The 19,601-nt window shown below is 41.1% G+C and overlaps 1 protein-coding gene across 1 annotated transcript; it reads left to right on the top strand.

Annotated features, from left to right (window-relative positions):
- Positions 1-693: 693 nt before the first annotated feature.
- IGFBP3 (insulin like growth factor binding protein 3) lies at positions 694-18,027 on the top strand. Its single transcript, XM_041399530.1, has 4 exons — positions 694-1,496; positions 5,684-5,910; positions 9,129-9,248; positions 16,306-18,027. Exons 1-4 carry the CDS (start codon positions 1,070-1,072, stop codon positions 16,429-16,431), a joined length of 900 nt encoding a protein of 299 aa, XP_041255464.1. The 5' UTR covers positions 694-1,069; the 3' UTR covers positions 16,432-18,027.
- The last annotated feature ends 1,574 nt before the right edge of the window (positions 18,028-19,601 follow it).

Here is a 19,601-nt window from a genome sequence, read left to right as displayed (position 1 = left end):
GAGCACATGGGCACCTTTGCCAGGGCCGGGGCTCTTAGCCTCAAAGTGGACAGGCTTGTAGCTAGGAGTCCAAAAAAGGGCACTGTCTTGGTGCTAAGGAAACACACACGGTCATGGGGAAGAGCACACGCACAGAGAGATCACTTTTTCTTGAAACTAGAGACACACGACGTGGCCCTCTCGCCAGACCGCTACCCCTCACAGCTGATTTCTAAGAAGTGCCCATAAACCCCCGGCAGCTCGTTTACTCCCCCCGCACTGCACCGCCCTCACAGCCCTGCGTGACCGAGTCTTGGATCTGCCGAGGGCCGGCTCTTCCTGCCGCCGCGCGCGTTATTCATGGCGCGGGGCGGGCCGACGACCGCGGCACTATATAGGGCGTACGGACGGCACGGGGGACAGCTGGGTGCGGAGTGGCGGGGAGTAGGGCAGGGCAGGGCGGCAGGCAGGCAGGCAGGCAGGCAGGCAGGCAGGCAGGCAGGCAGGCAGGCAGGCAGGCAGGCAGGCAGCACGGGGAATAAAACGAAGGGAACCTCGCGTTTTTCTTTCCCCCCATCTCTATTTTTCCCTTCTCGGTACTATCTCTTTTTCTGAAATGTTTTTGGACTAAATTTTCTTCTGACAGTCGGCCTTGGCTTTTTTGGGGTTTTTTTTTGTTTGTTTTTTTGGTTTTTTTTTACTTTAACTTTTGCAGAGTGTTTTTTTTCTTCTTTTTTTTTTTTTTTTTTTTTTTTGAGTGTTGTGTGCGGCAAAAAAGGAAAAAAGTTACTGTCGAGCCAAGTAGTTCAGGCGCTCTGCAGAGAGGAGTGGGGAGAAACGAAGGAAAAAAGTTGCTTTTGTTGCTAACGAGCTTTTGCTGCCTTGATGTGACTACGGGCAAGCGACTGCAGAGAGGGCCGGCGTGCGAGTGCCGGCAGCGCGGCTTCCCGCCTCCTCACGCCAGCAGGCTTGCGAGCGGTCGGCGGTTCCGCTCCCCGCGGCCCCCTCGGAGGCGGCTGGAGCCGCGCCGCTCCGCTCCCTTTGCCCGCAGCAGCGTGTCAGGGGTTCTGCCGTCCCGGGCCCGCACGGGATGCGCGGGGGCGGCTCCCGGCGGCCTCCTCCGCCGGTTGCCATGGTGCCACGGCCGGGCGTGCTATGGGCAGTGGCTGCGACGGCACTGGCGCTGCTGGTCCGGCGGGCGGCGGCGGCGCTGGCGGGGCCGGTGGTCCGCTGTGAGCCTTGTGACGAGCGGGCGCTGCAGCAGTGCAAGCCCCTGCAGCCCGACTGTGCCGAACGGGTGCGGGAGCCGGGCTGCGGCTGCTGCCTCACCTGCGCCCTGCGCCTGGGGCAACCCTGCGGCATCTACACGGAGCGCTGCGGCGCAGGGCTCAGCTGCCAGCCGCGGCGGGAAGAGGCGCGGCCGCTGCAGGCGCTGCTCGAGGGCCGCGGGCTCTGCACCAACGCTACGGCGGGCAGCAAGCTGCGGGCCTTCCTGCTGCCGGGACCGCACGCTGCAGGTAAGGGGCTGCGGCCGGGGTGGGGAAGCGAAGGGGTGGCTTTCCTGCGCGCCGCTCTTCCTCTTAGCTGCTTTCTTGCTGGGTTTTTTCTTTTGTTTGTGCGTTTTTGTTTGGTTTTGGTTTTGTTTTTTGTTTTGTGTGTGTTGCTTTCTTTTGTTTTAAGTTACAAAGGTAGCAGCATGAGCGGGGAGGCGTGGGCGAGCTCGCGGCAGAGCTCTGTCTCCGGAAACGGTCCTCGCTCGCTGCCCTCCTGCTGCCGGCCCGTGGGCGGGGGGCTCTGCTGCTAGCCACGTAGCCGAGCTTGGGATCGTTTTGAAGGAGGCGTGCTTTGGCCGAAGGAAAGGACAATTTACCTCTTCTGCCTTATTTATTTATGTACCGATTTTCTTCAACACCGATGCTGAGAAGTAGCTCCTCGCAAGAGAGACAGAGCTGGTTTTTTTTTGTTGTTGTTTCTTTGTTTTGTTTTGTTTTTTTAATTAAAAAAAAAAAAAAAAGAGAGAGAGTGGGGGAGGGATTGTATGTGGCTTCTGCGGTGCATGGGACTGGCAGGCTACAGAGCCTGGATGGAGAGAGAGAGAGGGTGTAATCCTCGCAGTTTGTCCCGGTGTACCTGGAAACAGAGTGAGCAAAAAACTCAAGAGTGGGGTTTAACTGCTGCACTGCAGCATGGGTAAGTCAGGGAAGTTTAAGCACAGAGGGGAAAAGACAGAAAAACAAAAGACAAATTTAAATATCCATTTGGCCTGGAAAAGTGGTTTTTCACAACAAACTGTTTGAACCACAGTGTTTAAGAGCACGTTGGGTTTTTTTTTGTCTGTATTGCAAATAAGTCCTTCTTCAAACTAAGATTTCCTGTACCTCTTCCATGTCTTGTGAGATGTTCACAGGACAGGTTTTGTTTGAAAAGGAAGGGATGGTGGAAAAAAGTTCTGTTAGCATGCACATTTTAAAACATAAGACAGGGAAACTTGGGATTCAGATTGAGAGAGCACAGTCCCTCTGTGCAAGCATTTAATTAAACTCTTTGCTAACCAACAGCGAATATGTTAACATTTATTTAATACAAAAGTGTGTCAAAAGGCTTTCCATTGTTTGCATTAAAAAAAAAAAAAAAAAACAGAAGATTTTCTGCCAGGTTGTAGGGACTCTGACTAGCCATTCCTTAGCTGAGAAAGTGGCACCAATTAACTGCCTGTTAGAATAATAGGACATGCCTTATTATAAATATTTATGTGCTGCTTCCAAGCTGTGACAATTTGAATGAGAGTTTGGAGGTATTAACTGAAATTTTTAATCTTCTTGGAGCATCTAGTAGCTTCCTTCATCATATGAGCTTGGCTCATTCTGTTCATCCTTGGAGTAACAGTGGAAACAAGAAGTGTCTCCTCGGTACTTAGGAGTTGGTGGCATTTAATCTAGGGGTAGTGCTTTCAACAGTGACTTTTAGAGAAAGACAGAGTTGTACTTAGCTGAAAATCTTTCAATTTTCAGCTGAATTCTTATTTCTGTGTTCTTGGCTGAGGGAGAACTCAAATTTTGAAATCAGTAGGAACTGTTTATTCCTTAAAAACTGCATAGTAGGACCCTTAGAGTTCACTTTCAAGGACTGAAGCTTGCAAACCTGGTGTGCAAGAAGGAAGAAGTACCCAGAACCTATATGACATGTGGTGCCCACTTCCTCATGAGGACCACTCCACTCCCTGCTTTCAAGCCAGCACTCCCTGGTATACCTCTCTGAACAGGATCACATAATTTCCTTTACTTGCAGCTAGGTCGTGCATCATGTGCTATTCTGCTGGTCCTTCCTAGTTCATGGAAATTGCTAGAAGTTTGTGTAGGGTAGAGTATATTACAGTGGCATTATAACAGAAACTGTAGTAGGCCACTGACTTTCCAGTTTTGGTTTGTTTTTTTTTTTTGGACACAAAAGTGTTAAATAGTAGTGTGCATTTGCAACCCTTTTAATCTCTTAAAAATAAAAAGAGAATGGGTAACTCTCATGGCAGTTCTGTTCCTCTTATGAGGATGTAAAGCTAGCATGGCACCATGTTTCGTGAAACTGAGTTAATCAAATATGCTTTACAGTTTAAAATGTGGCAATATGACCATTTTAATCTGAAGTGTAAGAAGTACCATTGAGCTATGGTGGCCTTTCTGAACTGAAATGACCAGACATGGTCATGGATGTTAACAGTGCATGTTAAGGATATTTTCTACTTATTTTTTGGTTGAAGAAAAAAATTAATGAATTGGACTGATTGCAGAAGACCTAGATTCAGGTTTATAACATTTTAGTGGCTCATTTCTTGCATATTTCATTGAGAATGTGGGGCGAAAATACTACTGTTTCAGAATAGGACATGAAACCACCAAAATTATGTTCAAATACCACTGAGAGTCTGAGTTAAACCCACAAAACCCAGGAAATTTGGACTTAGGACTTAAACTTCCTTAATCCATTTGCACTGTGATTTGGATTTTCCTGGTCAATTATGTCCATTGCCAGCAGTGGCTGTGCTAAAACCACTAGTACCAAAATATTAACTCAGAACCCTCTTCCTCTTATGTTCCTTCTCCCATTCCTGTGTATTGGCAGTGCCACTGTACTCCCTGTGTAGAAATATTTAGCATTAACAGCCTATATGAACATGGACTTTTAGTACTGAATCTCTCAGCTTTTGTGAGGTTTTTTTTAGTGAGTCATCAAGTATAATTTTAGTATAATTTATAATATTATTGGATGTTATTATTGTTCATCCCCAATAGGATTTCCTTAAAAAAAAAAAAAAAGGTGGTCAGCAGCTATGACAGCTAGCAACTAGTGGGGTGCAGCTATTACTTAGCTGTTAGGAATACCTTAACTGGAAAAATTCTCTGGAGGAAATGCAAGTAGTTACAGTTGCACTGCAGGAGTCTCCTAACGGAGAGAAATGCAGCATAAGCAAATACCTTAGAGGGTACAGGAACACTGTATGGAGTACGTTAAAAAAACGTGCTTCTCCGTTTTTTGGATGGTATTTTAAAGAAAAAATATTTTTGAAGCTCAAGATGAAAACAGTGTTTGGCCTTGGAACCACTACAGACTGAATAGCGGTTTTTGTCCATTACCTTTAAGATGTGTTTTGTACACCAGGATTTTTTTAAAGTTTTTTTTTAATAGCAGAGAAATGAAAATGTGCTGTTCTTTTTCTACTCTGTTCTGTGTGTTGAATAAAGTAAGGAAAAAAAAAGGCTAAATAGAACCAGGAAACTCAGAGGAATAGAGTTGATAGTATTAACGTCTTAAAAAAATAAATAAAAATAAGGCCCTGGCACAGGCAGAGCCACACTGCCGCCCGTAATTGCCCGAAGCCAGCAGTAGCGGAGGGGAGGGATCCGCGCCCTGCGCCGCTGCGGTGCAGGCCTGCCCCCTGCCGCCGGCGGGCGGCACTGCAGCGGGCAGTCAGGGGCCAGTGGCCAGAGCGGCCGTGGTGGCTGGGACAGTGGCCGTGGCTAGGTTCCTGGTCTTGGGAACAGCCTGCACAGGCGGTGCAGCTGCGCACTTTGCGAGGCCGCGCTGAGCATGGGAATGCTTCAGCTACAAAACGCGTCGCGTGGCAACACAGGTGCTGACACATGCGGAATGCTACATAGTTTTTTTGGGTGTTTTTTTTGTTTGTTTGGTTTGGTTTGGTTTTTTTGTTTGTTTGGTTGTTTTTTTTTTTTTGTACATTGCTATTTTGTAAAAAGGAAAATTAAACACATAGCCTAATCTAATGGCTTGTTGATTGAGGAGAGACTTCATTGTGCTCTACAGCTTCCTTACATGAGGAAGCAGAAGGGCAAGCACTAATCTCTTCTTGCTTGGGACCACTGATAGGATCTGAGGGAGGGGCATGAAGCTGTGTCAGGGGAGGTAAAGGTTCTTTCATCAAGAAAAGGTTCTTCACTCAGAGGGTGGGTGGGCTCTGCAGGAAAGTGGTCTCACCAGCAAGACTGACAGCATTCAAGAAACATTTGGACAATACTGTCAGGCACATAGTTTGATTCTTGGTGCTGTCCTTTGCAGGGCTAGGAGTTGGACTTGAGGAGCCTTGTGGGTTTCTTCCAGCTCAGGATATTCTGTGGTTCTGTATTTCTATGCCCTTGCAGATACAGCTGGCAGCCAAGTAACGTTGTTTCTTCTGCATTTGTTCTTTTTGAAGGAAATTTCAGTGATTCAGAAGAAGACAAGAGTACCAGCAGCATAGAAAATCAGGCCATTCCAAACTCTCACAGGGTGCCAGATTCCAAGTCACATCCACCACACATCAAAATAGGTATCATCAGAAAAGTGCAAGCCAAAGATACACAACGCTATAAAGTCGAATATGATTCGCAGAGTACAGATACATTGAATTTCTCTTCTGAATCCAAACAAGAGACTGAATATGTAAGTATTTTTTGTAAATAGGAGGGCATTTGCCAGCCTGTGAGTGTGTGCCTGTCTATATATACACATGCATGTTGTGCATATGAAAAGATAAATAATTACACTAAATAGCTAAAGAATGGTAATTGTTGCAGCCTTTAGGACATTCTGGCATTTTAATTGGTAAATCTATTGACTCTGCAAATGCATACACAATCAGCAGACCAAAAAGATTGTGCTCAGGAAGCACATAGGACTAATGTAATAATGTTTACATCAGTACAAGCATGACTTCCACTAAAACTTCTTAGAGGCCTAAAGTTCTTGTTCCTCCCTGCAATTGTCACACATTTGTGTGAGTGGACATGGAGTGTCATCATTCAACTTGGTTGCAAACAGTGTAATTGAATTGCAATAATGGAAAAAAGATGTTTCACGTTGAGTGTAGTGGCTGTGTTCATACACTGCCTGGTGCAAATCAAGGGAGATAAACTTAGGCTGAGGTGAGGATTAGGGTCTTGACTAGCCAGTCACTATATGACATGCTGAGCATCACCTCTACTTGCAGTTGCTGTAGGTGTTACTGCCTAAATGCAAAGTCTTGTGGTCACATAAGCTGCCATTGCTTCCTACTAACTGTGCCAAGTGAATTTGTGGGGCAGTCAGAGTGTGGTTAATCTGAGGGCAAGAATAATTATCTTCCTGGAGATTCAGCTGATAATCCGTGCCTTAGGCCAGATGGCTTGAAAAATGCATCTGGATATACTTTGGCATTTTATCAAAACATGCATGGTAAAAACAGATGTGGCTTCTCATCCTCAAAAGAAGGTTTTGAAACTTGTATGAGGTGAAAATCTCTGCCTGAAGACAGTGTGGCTTCCAAGAGCAGTTTCATTTTTAGTTTGTCACTGATGTCCAGCCATCTAGTTATATTACTTCAGTATCTGCCTTCCAGTGTGTCGTCCTCCCAAAAATGTGAAGTATAAGTGCCGTCACTGAAAGAAAGAAGGTTGGTCACTTGAGAAAATAGATTCTTAACTAGGATGAGTAGTGATAGTTGGGTCCATGAGCAAAGGTATATGTCCTGGTTCAGGGCAGATTTGGAAGATAACCCCCAAAGGGGCTCCTCTACAAAAGCAGATTCAATTGGCACCTCCCCCCAACTGGTTCGGGAGAAAATATCTCCTGGGAGAAAAGTGGAAAGAAACTTGTTTATTAAACAATAGAACCCAAACAATATTAAACAATAAAACCTCTTGCTGCTCCAAAAAAGAGATGACAAACTCAGAACAGTCCCCTCCCCAGGTTGCAGCTCGGCTCACTCAGTCTCTTATCAGTCCCTCTGGTGCTGGAAATGCCACGGCCCAGGCCCCGCCGCCTGGGCCACAGGTGGAGCTGCCGGTGCTCTTCTGGGTGTTCAGTCCAGAGCACGTTTGAACAGGTCCAAGAAAAAGAAAAACCACAGTCCAGGGAACTTCTTTGCCTCAGCTAGCTGAAACTAACTAAAAGCAAAGGAGCGCTCTGACCTGCTGTCTGTCCATCCACAGATAACACAGTCTAGGAGCAGGAATGTGGAGAAGTGAGTGCAGTCTGAAAACAAACTGCACACTTCTTCCCCTCTTCACTCTCTGGAAGAGAGTCTTAAAGGTGTAAAACTTATTATTCAGTATAAAGAGAACAAGATGATAAAATCATCATATAGTCAACCCAGGACAGTATACCAGTTTACCAAGGCTGGTGGTGTCTTTAAGAACTTGAAATAAGTCCGTCAGGTACAGGTGCCTTTGTCAGCAAATGCTCTTCTAGCTGTGTCTGCATGTTAGCTTTTGATACTGGTCTGGCTGACTTTGGAAGCTTGCTTCAAAATAAAAATTTTAAAAACCTGTTGATCTTTTTGTAGACCTAATTTGGGATCAAATCTTTAAATATCTGTCACTTGCAGTCAGTATGTCTGAGCAGTAAGAGAAGCCATTTAAAGCCCATGCTTAGAACTTGTGAGACCGGTTCAGAAAAAAAACATGAAGGCAACAAGGAAGGTCTTTACTGGCCAAAAAGCTCCATTTTAATCTCCAGTAGTACTGTGGAGATTGTATGCTTTCAGACACTCACATTAAAAGGTCCTTTACATGAACAAACTATTAATACTGCCACTTGAAAATATGAATGTCATTACTTCACTAATTAAAAACAGCACCAAATGAGTCTTTGTGTCAATGTAGCAACTTAAATATTGTTAAATCATGAAACCACGCAAAGAAATTTTTTTCATGTCTCTGCTGAAGAAGTTGGCAGGTCGTGCAAGTCAGTGATACACTCAGATAGGAGTGTAGCTAAGCACAGTTTGTAGGCTGTGACTCTTGAATCCTGATCCCACTGCTGACAGTGACTGCCTTCTTGGCCTCTGGCAAAATGTGAAGCTCTCTGCTCTTGATTTTCTGACTTCAAAGTGGGGCTCATGATGCTTTACTCTCCCTACCCTGAAGGGCTGCTGTGAGATAAAATTAGTTGGTGTTTGAGACATGCTCTTAGAAATGCTTCTGGAAGCTCTTTTTGGCTCATTGTCCTAGAGCTAATCCTCCTTACCTTGTTGTCAGCCTTTTTCAGATGAAGAAAGAGAGGGGAAAAAGTGATGTACTTATCTAATGAGACTGCTGCATGCAACTGGTCCTCTGTATGACAGCATCTATTTGATTCAGTTGAAATTGGGAATTGTTGTCCAAGTTGAGGTATTTTATATATACATTATGCCAAACCACTTATTTTCAATTGAATCAATTTAATTTAAGCTTTCAAATCTGGTAGAATCACAAAAAATCAAATGTCATTGGGGAAGGCCTATCCTGTAACGTATTTCCAGTGGCCTACTTTCTTCTTTTCTCACGTGGTGCAAGGCCAGCTTTTCCAAACTTATGTTCTATGTGATTGATTTACATACCGGTTAAGCCTTCCCAAAGGTATTTGTGACTGTGATTTCAACTAGAAATGCCAGTATGTGCCTCAGCATAGCATAAGGCCTTCAATCTTTAGAAATTAGTTTATCTTGAATAGAGCAGAAAGTCAGAATTTTTTTTGTGAATGATCTGCTTTTGACGTATTCAGCCATCTCTTTGTTTTAATGGATTTTTTTGGATTTGTGCTTTCTTTGTGCTTTCTTTTGCCCTTTAAAGATTTATTAACTCTTGAGATGGAATTTAGGAGTGAAGTTTCATCTGTGTTTTCTAAAACATGCTTGTTAACAGGGTCCATGTCGTAGAGAAATGGAAGACACTTTAAACCACCTAAAGATCCTGAATGTCTTGAGTCCCAGGGGCTTTCATATCCCAAATTGTGACAAGAAGGGATTCTACAAGAAAAAGCAAGTAAGTACAGAGTTTTTACCATCTTAATTACTGCATTTCACCTTTTCTGCATCTTTGTTGAAGGATCTTGCCAGCAAGGTGCATTATATATAATTTTGCAGAGGAACTAGGTAATTTCCAGTTTTAGGACTTGATCCGATAGTGCTGAACCTTGTAAAGTAGGGATAGTATTTTTCTTATTTGTTGATCATGACAACAGATTCATTTGAGAAACTGCATACCTAATCACACATGGGTTGACTGGTGTCCTAGATACTAATGCCCTTTGGTTTAAAAAAAGCACTGCCTCTACAATAACCCACAGAGCTAATGTTGCAGTCACCATATGACTGCAATAGATCAATGCTTTGAATTGTAAATAGCTGCTTGAGAGTTCCTAGAAGACCTACACTGGATCATATTACATAAAGCAACTTGAGAAAGGTATGTATCTGTCCTTTATGTGCTACACAGATTGCTTGCAAAATCCAAGTCATGTTATCGTGAAAATGATACTTCTAGTAGTTACTCTGCAGCAAGGATGGCTTCTCAGCCCTTTCTGGTTCTGGGGTTGTGACCTTTCTTGACAAATGCCAACCAAAACTGTGGGTTTTTATGCTTTAGTTGTGTTGGATTGAGCTACAGCAGCATTCTCCATTCAGTGCTGCCATTGAAGGTCGTTAAGAACTTGGGAAAGTGCAAGATGTGTCAGGTTTTTTGTTTAGTGTGCACATCCTATTTAATTTCAGTGTTTAGTTAGTGACCTGGATCGAAATATATATTTCTTGGTATAATTCCAAAATTTCCATAATTCAAAGGTTTCTTTAAGACTTTTCTCAAGGACAGATTTTTTTTGTGGACCATCATGTCTTTCCCTTCAGGTTTACACAAATCTCTCTATCTCTGGTAACCAAAGGAGTGGTTGACTCTCTGTTGCTAGCTAATGCAGCTCATTGGTTGGAAGTGAGAGATCAACCTCTGATTAGGCAACCTTATTTTGGGAATGATATCTCCATTTTTTGGCTTTCAGCTTTCTTAGAAACAGTTTTTCCCTTTCTAGTATTCCATGGAGCTCTGCAATAAGCTGTCAGTGTCAGGTGGGGCATTTATACACAGGGATGAGATTTCCAGCCTTCCTTTTTGCCATCAGTCCAGCATTGACAGTGCTGTTTGACCTTTCGTACATGCTGCTGAGCTTTTTTATGCTTCCCTGCTTTTCCTGAGCAGGTGCTGGGAACTCCCAAGCAGGGGAAGTTTCTTTTTTTTTGCCTGGAGCTTTGAAAAGCCTGCATCAGCTGTGTTGTGCTATGTGTAAACTAGCAGAGAGCAATGCTCACATCTCAAATTGCTTGTTTTCAGAAAATGCATCGGGCTTCTATGCAGAGTCAGACTAGGACTGTGTTTTGTGCCTGTGTCATAAAAGTATTTTCTTAGCTGCTTTAGAACAGCAAATGATTTGACTGTATTCAAGGCACTCAAGTGTGCCATAGCCCTTTTCGTTCTCTATATATTATAGAAGACTGAAAACTGGTATTTACTTTGTTCAGTAGATCTTCCTTTCATCTTTCTTCAGACTCTAAGGTTTTTGCTTTGTCTGGAAAAATGTGGTGGTTTGCAAGTAATCTCTGGCATTGTGTATAGTAAATCAGATCCTTAGTAAGCATGAATTGAAGTAGCTTACTTGAAAGGAGGGCTGTACTTTAAAGTACAGGCATAGTTCTATCACCAAGGGAAAAAAAAAAGGAAATACAAAGAAAAAAAATAGGAAAGACAGATAAAAATCTTAGCTAGTATTTGTTCCTAGAAGCTGATTCGAGAATAATGTGTTTTTACAAAGCACTTGATAGGCACTTTTGTCCTCTGTGTATTGTCTGCGCTGCCTGGAGACTTTTAAAATTTCTTTAGGAAAGGCTCCTGCACTATGTGCATACATAGGATGAAGGGACACTTTCATGCCTTGCCAGCCTTGTCAAGCACTGTGCCAATTTACATAGGTCCAGTAGTTTCAATGGTAGTTTGAGATGACTCAGGGTCTTGCAGGAGATGCCCACAAAGGGAGTTCACATGAGTAAACATTCTACACGATATTCACTTGGGTTGCTGATTCTGTAAATGAACCTTGGTCAATTCTGGGAACAAGCCCTCAGAGATGGGACTCTACAGAGGCAGCCTGCTTCTCTCACCAACAAAAGACAAACCAAAAATAATAGTTGCCCTCATAGAATTAACTCCTAGGAAAAAACCGTCAGTTGAGAAGTGTGTGAGTCCTGTCCAGATCAAATTAACTGGTCCTCAAGGAGTTGTGACAGTTGTGTTTGGGGTTTTTTTTGAAGCATCAAAATGTAGGTCTGATATTTTAGATCCTGTAAGCAGGTATCCAATCTCATTAACAAAATTCTATGTTGTTTTATTACTTCCCTTCATGCCATTATTAGCCATGTTCAATCTGTAATTAAATTCTATTCTATTGTCATGAAATTCAGAATAGTAAGGTTAGTAAGTAGACAGTAAATCCATTAAAAAATGACTGCAAGCTAGGCATTTTGAATTCTAGAAACAGTTGCCAAAACCAATGTCTAGGATGAGAATGTAGTAGGTTTGGGATCATAGGAACCTGATAAATTATGATCATGCTGGCACCATTAAAACTCATTCAGGAGGCACTCTCATATTCTGCCTTCCTGGTCATCTGGTCTTCCAGCCAAGCTGAAAGTACTTACTTTTCATGACATTTGTGGATATCTAGAAATTGACTTTTCAAGAACAACTGTAGCTATGATATTTTATGAAAAATCCTTTGCTAGGATTTTTCCCTCTTGGGAAGTTGAGGAGCCTCAGGAGAGAAATATAAACAATAGCTCTTTGTTGTTGTGGAATGCAATAGGTGCATCTCTGATTGGTCTTTGTGGATTGTTTTCACTTGATGACCAATCACAGCCACCTGTGTCGAGGTTGTGAGCAGTCACAAGATTTTGTTATTCATTCTATTTTTGTTCTTTTTAGCCTTTTGATGAGTTTTTTTTCTTTATTCTTTTAGTATAGTTTTAATGTATTATTTTAATATAATATATAATATAATAAATTAACTTTCTGAAACATTCAGTCGAGATTCATGTCTCCACACATGGGGCACCAGACACAACAAACAACCATGAAGAATAACTTGCATCTGTGAAACACTTCTAAGAACATAAATTTATGTGTCAGGGTATAATACGAAAGATAGTTCATACCTTTTGTTTATATAGAAACTTTAAAATCAGACTTGTTAAAATTTATAATTCTTTTTCTTGATCACACATGTAAGGTTGTACTATTCAATTGTGCAATATAGGTATATTTATGCATAATTAGTTGATACAGGCACATTCCTACCCCAAGAATGGGAAAAAGGTTTTGATGAAAATAGAATTATTATATGGGGCAATTACTAGAATTGCCCCATATTTGTATACTGGAACCAGATACTCACCTAAATGTGAGCTGGCATCGTTCTACTGAAAACAGAACTGCACTTGCCAGGAGCCAAAATGGCCTGAGGTGTATGTCAGTGTTGTCTGCAGTCTGTTCCTGAAGACCATGGTTGTAGCTCCATGGAGCCCTCTGGACTGACCAGGAATTCAGTGGGATACCATATGCTTTACTGTGCCCCACAAATGCCTCTGCTGTATTTCTTTGTGAAAGGGAGAGGAGCAGGTGTCATGGAAGATGGCAGCTGGTGTTCTATCAGAAGTAATTAGTCTCCGCTGCTTGGGCAGTTTTCCAACTTTTTAAACTTATGAAGTCATACAGAATAGCTGGACAGAGCCTAAAAATATATGTGGAATACTAAATTCATAAGAACAAATATTTAGATATATGTGTTTTTCCATATGACCTGTTCACCACTTCTGTAGAGAGTGTTGGTGCTTTCAGGATAAATGCATCACTTTTTAATCAGAAGTGCTTTACTGTTGACAGCATGGCTGAGTGGGTAGAAAAAACCACTTGGAAAAGAGAAGTTGTTTTCTCATAGAGTGTTATTTCAGCTGTAGGATGAACTAAGGGTTTTGCTTTTCAAGTGGATTGTCTAGAGGAAGTGAAAAAATAGTAGTAGGGAAGGTGTTTCTGCAGATTAACTTCATGTAGTAATTACTTCTGAAAATTGTGCAACTTTTAATAGCAAAGCCTCCAACAACATGAGAACTTTAATTGATCATTTGTTTTGAGAGTGATGCAAGCCTACAAATCAGTGAGAGTTGTGTAATATACTTCATATAGTACTTCTAAAAGGGGAGTCTGTGTTACTATTATTAGCAGAAATGTAGTTTCATTGCCAGAGCACCAGCCTGGCAGCCGGAAGCCCTATGCCCTTTGGGCTCCATCTGTGTCTACTTTGTTGGGAAAACAACTCTAGAAGTGCAGGTTCAGTTTCCTTTTTGTAAAATTAAATTGTGCAAATGTTGCTATTAATTCCTCTGTTTTGAGCATGAAGAATTTAAGTTATTAAATGTTAATAATACTTAAGCTGGATTCCAGTCCATGACCATTCACCACCAAAATTGAAGAAAAATTTCCCTTGACATCAGTGGACATTGAGCAGTCATCCATGGAAATCCTGGAGAATACATGTAAATTCTAGTCAGGCTTTTGAGACAATAAATATAAGCTTGAGGACTTATGTTTAAAGATTTAATAACAGATAAGAACTGAAGTGCAGGTAACTATCGCGGCAGGTTCCAGCCGGGCTATGCCCGATGGGCTGCCGTGGCCAGGATAGCTCAGGTAGGCTCAGCACAGCATCCGAACTCCCAAGCATCTCCCAGCTGCGGGCAACCTAAGCAAGCTTTAGTGATTTCAGCTCTCAGTGATTATCAGCTCTTTGTGATTTCAGCTCTTTAGCTTACTGGTGCTGCAGCAGCAGACGCAGGGAGAGAGAGGAGAAAAAGCTGTATAAGGTTCCGCAGGATTCTTTATTGGTGTCCCCCACAAAGGTTCTCAGTGACAGCTCTTCTGCCAAACCAGGCAGAATTAGGGGTTTATATACACTACAGGGTATGACCCCCGATAATAAGGGTCAAGGGAAAGTGACCTATAGGCTTACAGAGAGATAAGCAGGGTCTGAAGGTGGAAGAGAGGGGCTTCTAGGGCCCAGTCATCATGACTTGGCATTTCCTAGCTCAGGCTTCTGACCGCCAAGGAGCCATTGCAGGCCCTGGGCCTGCTACAGGTAACCATTTAGTTCAGTAAATTATTAATGTAGGTGTCCTCTCAGTAGGTTTGAACTTCTTTATCCTCTTCTAAAACAAAGCTGATATGTATGTTAAGCTGGACTTTGTCATCCTGCTGCTGTCCATTTTCATAGGGCTAATGCAGAAGGACTGCAGATCTGTAGAAAAGAAGACATTGCATTATTTCTGCACTGGGCTTTTTACTCAATAATATATCAGAAGGGTGGTTTAATTTGCAGTTATGCTGAACAACGTTACTTAATGTACATTAAAATAAAATAAACAAGATAGTGACTTGTTTGAAAAAATTTTCACTTAATGTGTTACCTGCTTCCATCTCTCTTTTGCAAGGTCTTAGCGAAGACTGTCTACCCTGCTCCATGCTGCCACAAATTAGTTGTCTCATAGGCCAATGTGCTGGTGCAGGCTGTCCCAAAGTGTTCTGTATTCCAGAACTCTCCAGTTCTGTCCAAGATAGCACCATCACCTGAGATACTAAACTAGACAAGGCAAGGACCAGTCACTATGGAGCAGCATGTGAAACCCAACACTTGCTGCATGTTTTCTTGTGTACCTGCACATGGAAAAGGCACTTATGTGAGCCACTGCCATAGCCTCCTGAGATATTGGGCCATGCCTATGAGCCTCAGGAGAACAAAAAGTAGAGGGATAGTGGTGAAGTTTACCAGGTTGTACCAGCCTGAACTTCTGAAAACTTCAATTACTCTGAATATGATCTCAGAGGCAACAATTGCTCTGCTTGAATAATAGACTTAACAGTGTTGAGGGACATAAGTATCACCAGTCCAGCCAATCTTCCTTCATACTGGCAATGCAACAGACAAAACCACAGGAAATTGGGTGTTCTTGTGTCACTGCCTCTATTATGAGTATGCCCTGAGTAAACAGCCACCTTTGTTTGCTTTTGAAGCAAATTCTGTATCACCAAATCTCAAAACAAGCTGACAGGAGGCTGTATCTTCACAGGGAGGCAGACCATTGCAAACCTAATGAGATTCTTGATGTATCTTACGAATGGGTAAAACCCTTGCAAGGTCTTAGAGGTTCATGGTAATGTAACTGTGTCCAGGGTCATATACTGAATGCAGCCTGCAGCATGTTATCTCCTTTAGTCTAGTTTTTGCCATTCTTAGTTCCTTGGGAGGAGCATTACTTACTTAGTATGTAGTAGACTTTATAATGCATATTTACTGCATTACTGCTTCTAAAGAGGTTCAGTGTTATTGCCTGTGATAGTTTCAGGTTGGTAGGCATTGCTGGCGAATTCCAGCAGTTAGCTTAAAGCTAACATGTTACAGACTAGTAGATACACAAAATACAAGTCCACCTAGCAGGTTTTGCAATAACTACACTGTAGAAGGATTGTGTATCTGTTAATAAGTGTAGCTACACTTTCGAATTTCTTCCAGTAAACAGATGCAAACCAAGTGTGTTTCTTGCTGCAATGGCTGTCTTTGCCAGACCTGTGCTTTAGAGTAGAACGTATCTGCTAAATTTTTTTTTCTAAAGATTCGTCCCAGTCACTAGCCCATACTGTTGTGTTGTATTGTATTCAAAGGGGTCAGCTGTGCTGCCAAATATGATAGCAATCCATAAGCCTATTTTCTGGTAGTTCTCAGTGTTCTCAGTTCTGTATTATAGAGTACTTAGACCCAGAGGGATTGATGGGGAGAGAAGGAAGTTTTTATTGAAATACTTTGTAGTAGTAACAAATATTCTGTTTGATTCTGTCAGATATGGTCAGGATATGGAAATGCATGTATCAAAGGAGCAGGAATCCCTGCTGTCTAATACTACAAGTTGAGAAAACAAAATTCATGCTAACTGGGTCTTTTATTATGTTTCAGTGTCGCCCATCCAAAGGCCGAAAAAGAGGTTATTGCTGGTGCGTGGATAAATATGGACAGCCACTTCCTGGGTATGATGGGAAGGGAAAAGGAGATGCCCACTGCTATAACTTGGAAAGCAAATGAGGGCTGGGTGCCAGCTCTTCTGGCATCTGTGCATGGCCACTGGACCTCACAGAGACCTTGGAGAGGCTGGACAAACACTGTGGGACTGCAGTGTGTGTGGAGTAACAAGCTCTGCCTCCTGCAGCAGGTGGGGAGTTGCAGCCTCTGTGGATGCTGCTGCAGTTTCACCCTGCCACCGACACACATTGAGCTTCCTATGGAATGTGTAGGGAGCTCTGAATTCCCGTGTAAACCTGCACTATTGATACCCAGACAGAAAAAAACAAAAGGCACTTCAGAATGGAATCAGGGAATCTCCACTGACTTTTTAAAGAATGGCCTGTGACCAATTTGATCCCAAAAGATACTGGCTTTTTTATTTTAAAGAATTTATAGACGTTAAGCTTGTAAAAGTATTAAAAATAAAAACAAAACGAAAAAACCCACAAGGATGTAAAGGTAAAGCTTTTTTTACAGGTCTGATGGGAAACTTGTCGTCACGGGTAAAACGTTTTTTATAAAAAACTCAAAGAACTTTTTAAAGAAATGTATTTCTAAGATAAAGACATGGCTATTTTTTCTGTAAAATATATTATGAATATTCTGTTAGTCTGTATTTAATATAATTGTTTTTTAATAAACTTTATTTAAATATAACGTGAATACCAAATATTACACAGTAATTCTAGTGTATACATCTGTATGCAAAAAGAAAGTAAGGTTATGGAATGATTTACAAATACATTTAAGTCTCTGTGCATACACATGACCTGTTCTAGGTAAGAGAAATAAATTTTTGGAGGAAAAGAACTGTTTCCAGAAGGGATTGAGTTTATAACTTGATATACCTACAAATGCCAAGATAATATTTTTTTTAAATTATTTTATTGATAATTCTAATGTACCCATCACTAAATTATGCCACTGGAAAGGATAACAGTTGCACTGAAGCTCTTGGTAAAGCTTTCTTCTGTCTGTATGTTGCTTCAGTTTGTGCAACAGGGCTTGCATTTCCTCCATTTACTGCTCACACTAATACAGAATATTCATGGACAAAAAATTGCCATTACAGTACTACTCTTTGTATTTGCTTATTTATTTTGAAAAGGTGTATCTATTCTGTGTTGTCTTGGTACATTCTACCAAAGCACTTACTCTGTATGAGGAACTCCTGTTGAAAACAATGTCAACAAGATGGGGGGATTGAGACCCATGTGTTTCATTTATGCAACACACAATTGTTGCTTGCTTTGACTATGGTAGAAATCATTCACCTGCATTTAAGGATAGAAAAACAACCATTGGGTTTAAATAGTTAAATTCACTTTCTGCCATGGTGTTATGTTTAATTGGAAGAGAAGTGATTTTGTTTTGTTGTTGTATGTGATGCTTTCACATAAGGAAGGCTTTGGCAACATTTTATTTTTTGAGGCTGATTGTTTAATGTACTTTGTGAAAAATTCAGTATGACAATGAAATCTGCATAAGGAAAGGTGGCCTATGAAATGTATCATCTCTCTGGAAAAGAATGCCGTATTTTGTAGATGTATTTATTTATATATTTTATATAAATATTTTTTATATTTATATAAGTATATATTCTTATATCTCTCACTATAAATGTTTGGTGTCACTGTAGAAAAAAGAAGCCATCAACACTGTAATTTCTTGTTGCATTGGGAACTCCACGAAGACTATTGACATTGGGTTTTCACCTGCTGGGGCTAGGCGTTGTGTTGATGAAGGAGAGGCTGTGGTACTGAGGAACCCATTCCTCTCCCACTGCATGAATTACAACCATCCTTGTCCCTGCCAGCAAAGGCAAATGTCTAGAAACTCTGACATGGAAGCATTTGGACATGCAGCTTGCCAGGATTGCGGCATCCCAACACTATAACTCAGATGTTTAAAGCCTTACCCTGAATTATATTAGCTGAACAGCACTATGAGTGTTCTCCACATCTTTCCAATTTCTGTCTAATGAAATGAGTTCATATCATCATTAAAACTGAAATTTTATAATCTCATGGTAAGAAAAAAATTGTACATGAAGTGATGCTTACTCCAGGCTAATACAGGTTTCCTGACACAAGTTTACAGAAAGCTTTGTGAGGTGAAAATTTATTGCAATATTTTTATTGCCAAAGCAGATCTAATGCCTGCAAAGATTTGTTGGCAAAATAATAAATGCTGGGCTTTTATTTATTTATTTTTTTTAGAGTTGTAAACCAGTTATTTTCAAATAATTTCACAGAGAGAAGAAAGTTGTATATACACCAATATTTGGGCATATAATCATAAATAAGAAAATAATTTGTTTGATTCATTGAAGTGAGTTATTATTTTGCCTCTATTTTATTTAATAACTATCTGGTGAGCCTTCTGAAAACAAAAATCAGTTTCTTTCAAAAGTGATAGATGCTTTGCAAGGCACATTTTGCAAGTGTGTAAGGTGTTTTAACAGCTTTATGATTTGGGTATTTTTTCAAGTATTTAAAATGTTTATGTTTTATCCTACAATTAAAAACAAATAAATAAAGGAGAAGCTGGCTAGTAGAGGTCATTAAGTCATATATTATGAAAAAACCCCAAACAAACTACATCTCAAGGAGCTAAACCTGATTTAAACATGCAATTTGTCACATGGCTATTTAAGAAATGGTGTTCAGCTCCTTTATTATTATACTAACAGTCTTTAGTTATGCAACAGAGCAAACATACAGCCATAAGGGGAAAGAAAAAAGATGTATGTAAATCAGTTTTATTTTCCTCCCAACAGACATCTTTAAAAGAGGAATTGAGTTTAAAAATAGTTCCCAAAATAAAGTCTCCTGTCATTTAAAGCTGCATCCTTTTCAGAAGTTGCCTTTTAAATATTTTTACAAGCACAATTGCTTGCACTAGTATTGGATACTTGCCATTGTCAATCTGATGTCCCTGTCAGTTGACACTGGTATGAAGTGCAAAATAACATTATTATCTGTCTCAAAAGACATATCCTTTTTAAAATGAAAGAATCAGTGGTGGCTTTTTCCTTTTTTCTTTTTTTTTTTTTTTTTCTTTTTTCACATTCTTATTTCTGTGAAGACAAAGGTCCAATTCAATAGACCACAGTACTTGTCATTCAAAGATTTTTCTCATGGCTAAGGGCTGGAGTTCAAACAAATATATGTATTTGTGGTCCACACCCA

The sequence above is a fragment of the Onychostruthus taczanowskii genome, unplaced genomic scaffold (assembly GCF_017590055.1).
Source record: "Onychostruthus taczanowskii isolate IOZ18803 unplaced genomic scaffold, ASM1759005v1 scaffold163, whole genome shotgun sequence".
Taxonomy (NCBI): domain Eukaryota; kingdom Metazoa; phylum Chordata; class Aves; order Passeriformes; family Passeridae; genus Onychostruthus; species Onychostruthus taczanowskii.
Note: the sequence above shows the minus strand (reverse complement) of the source record. Positions and strands in the feature narration are given on the sequence as shown.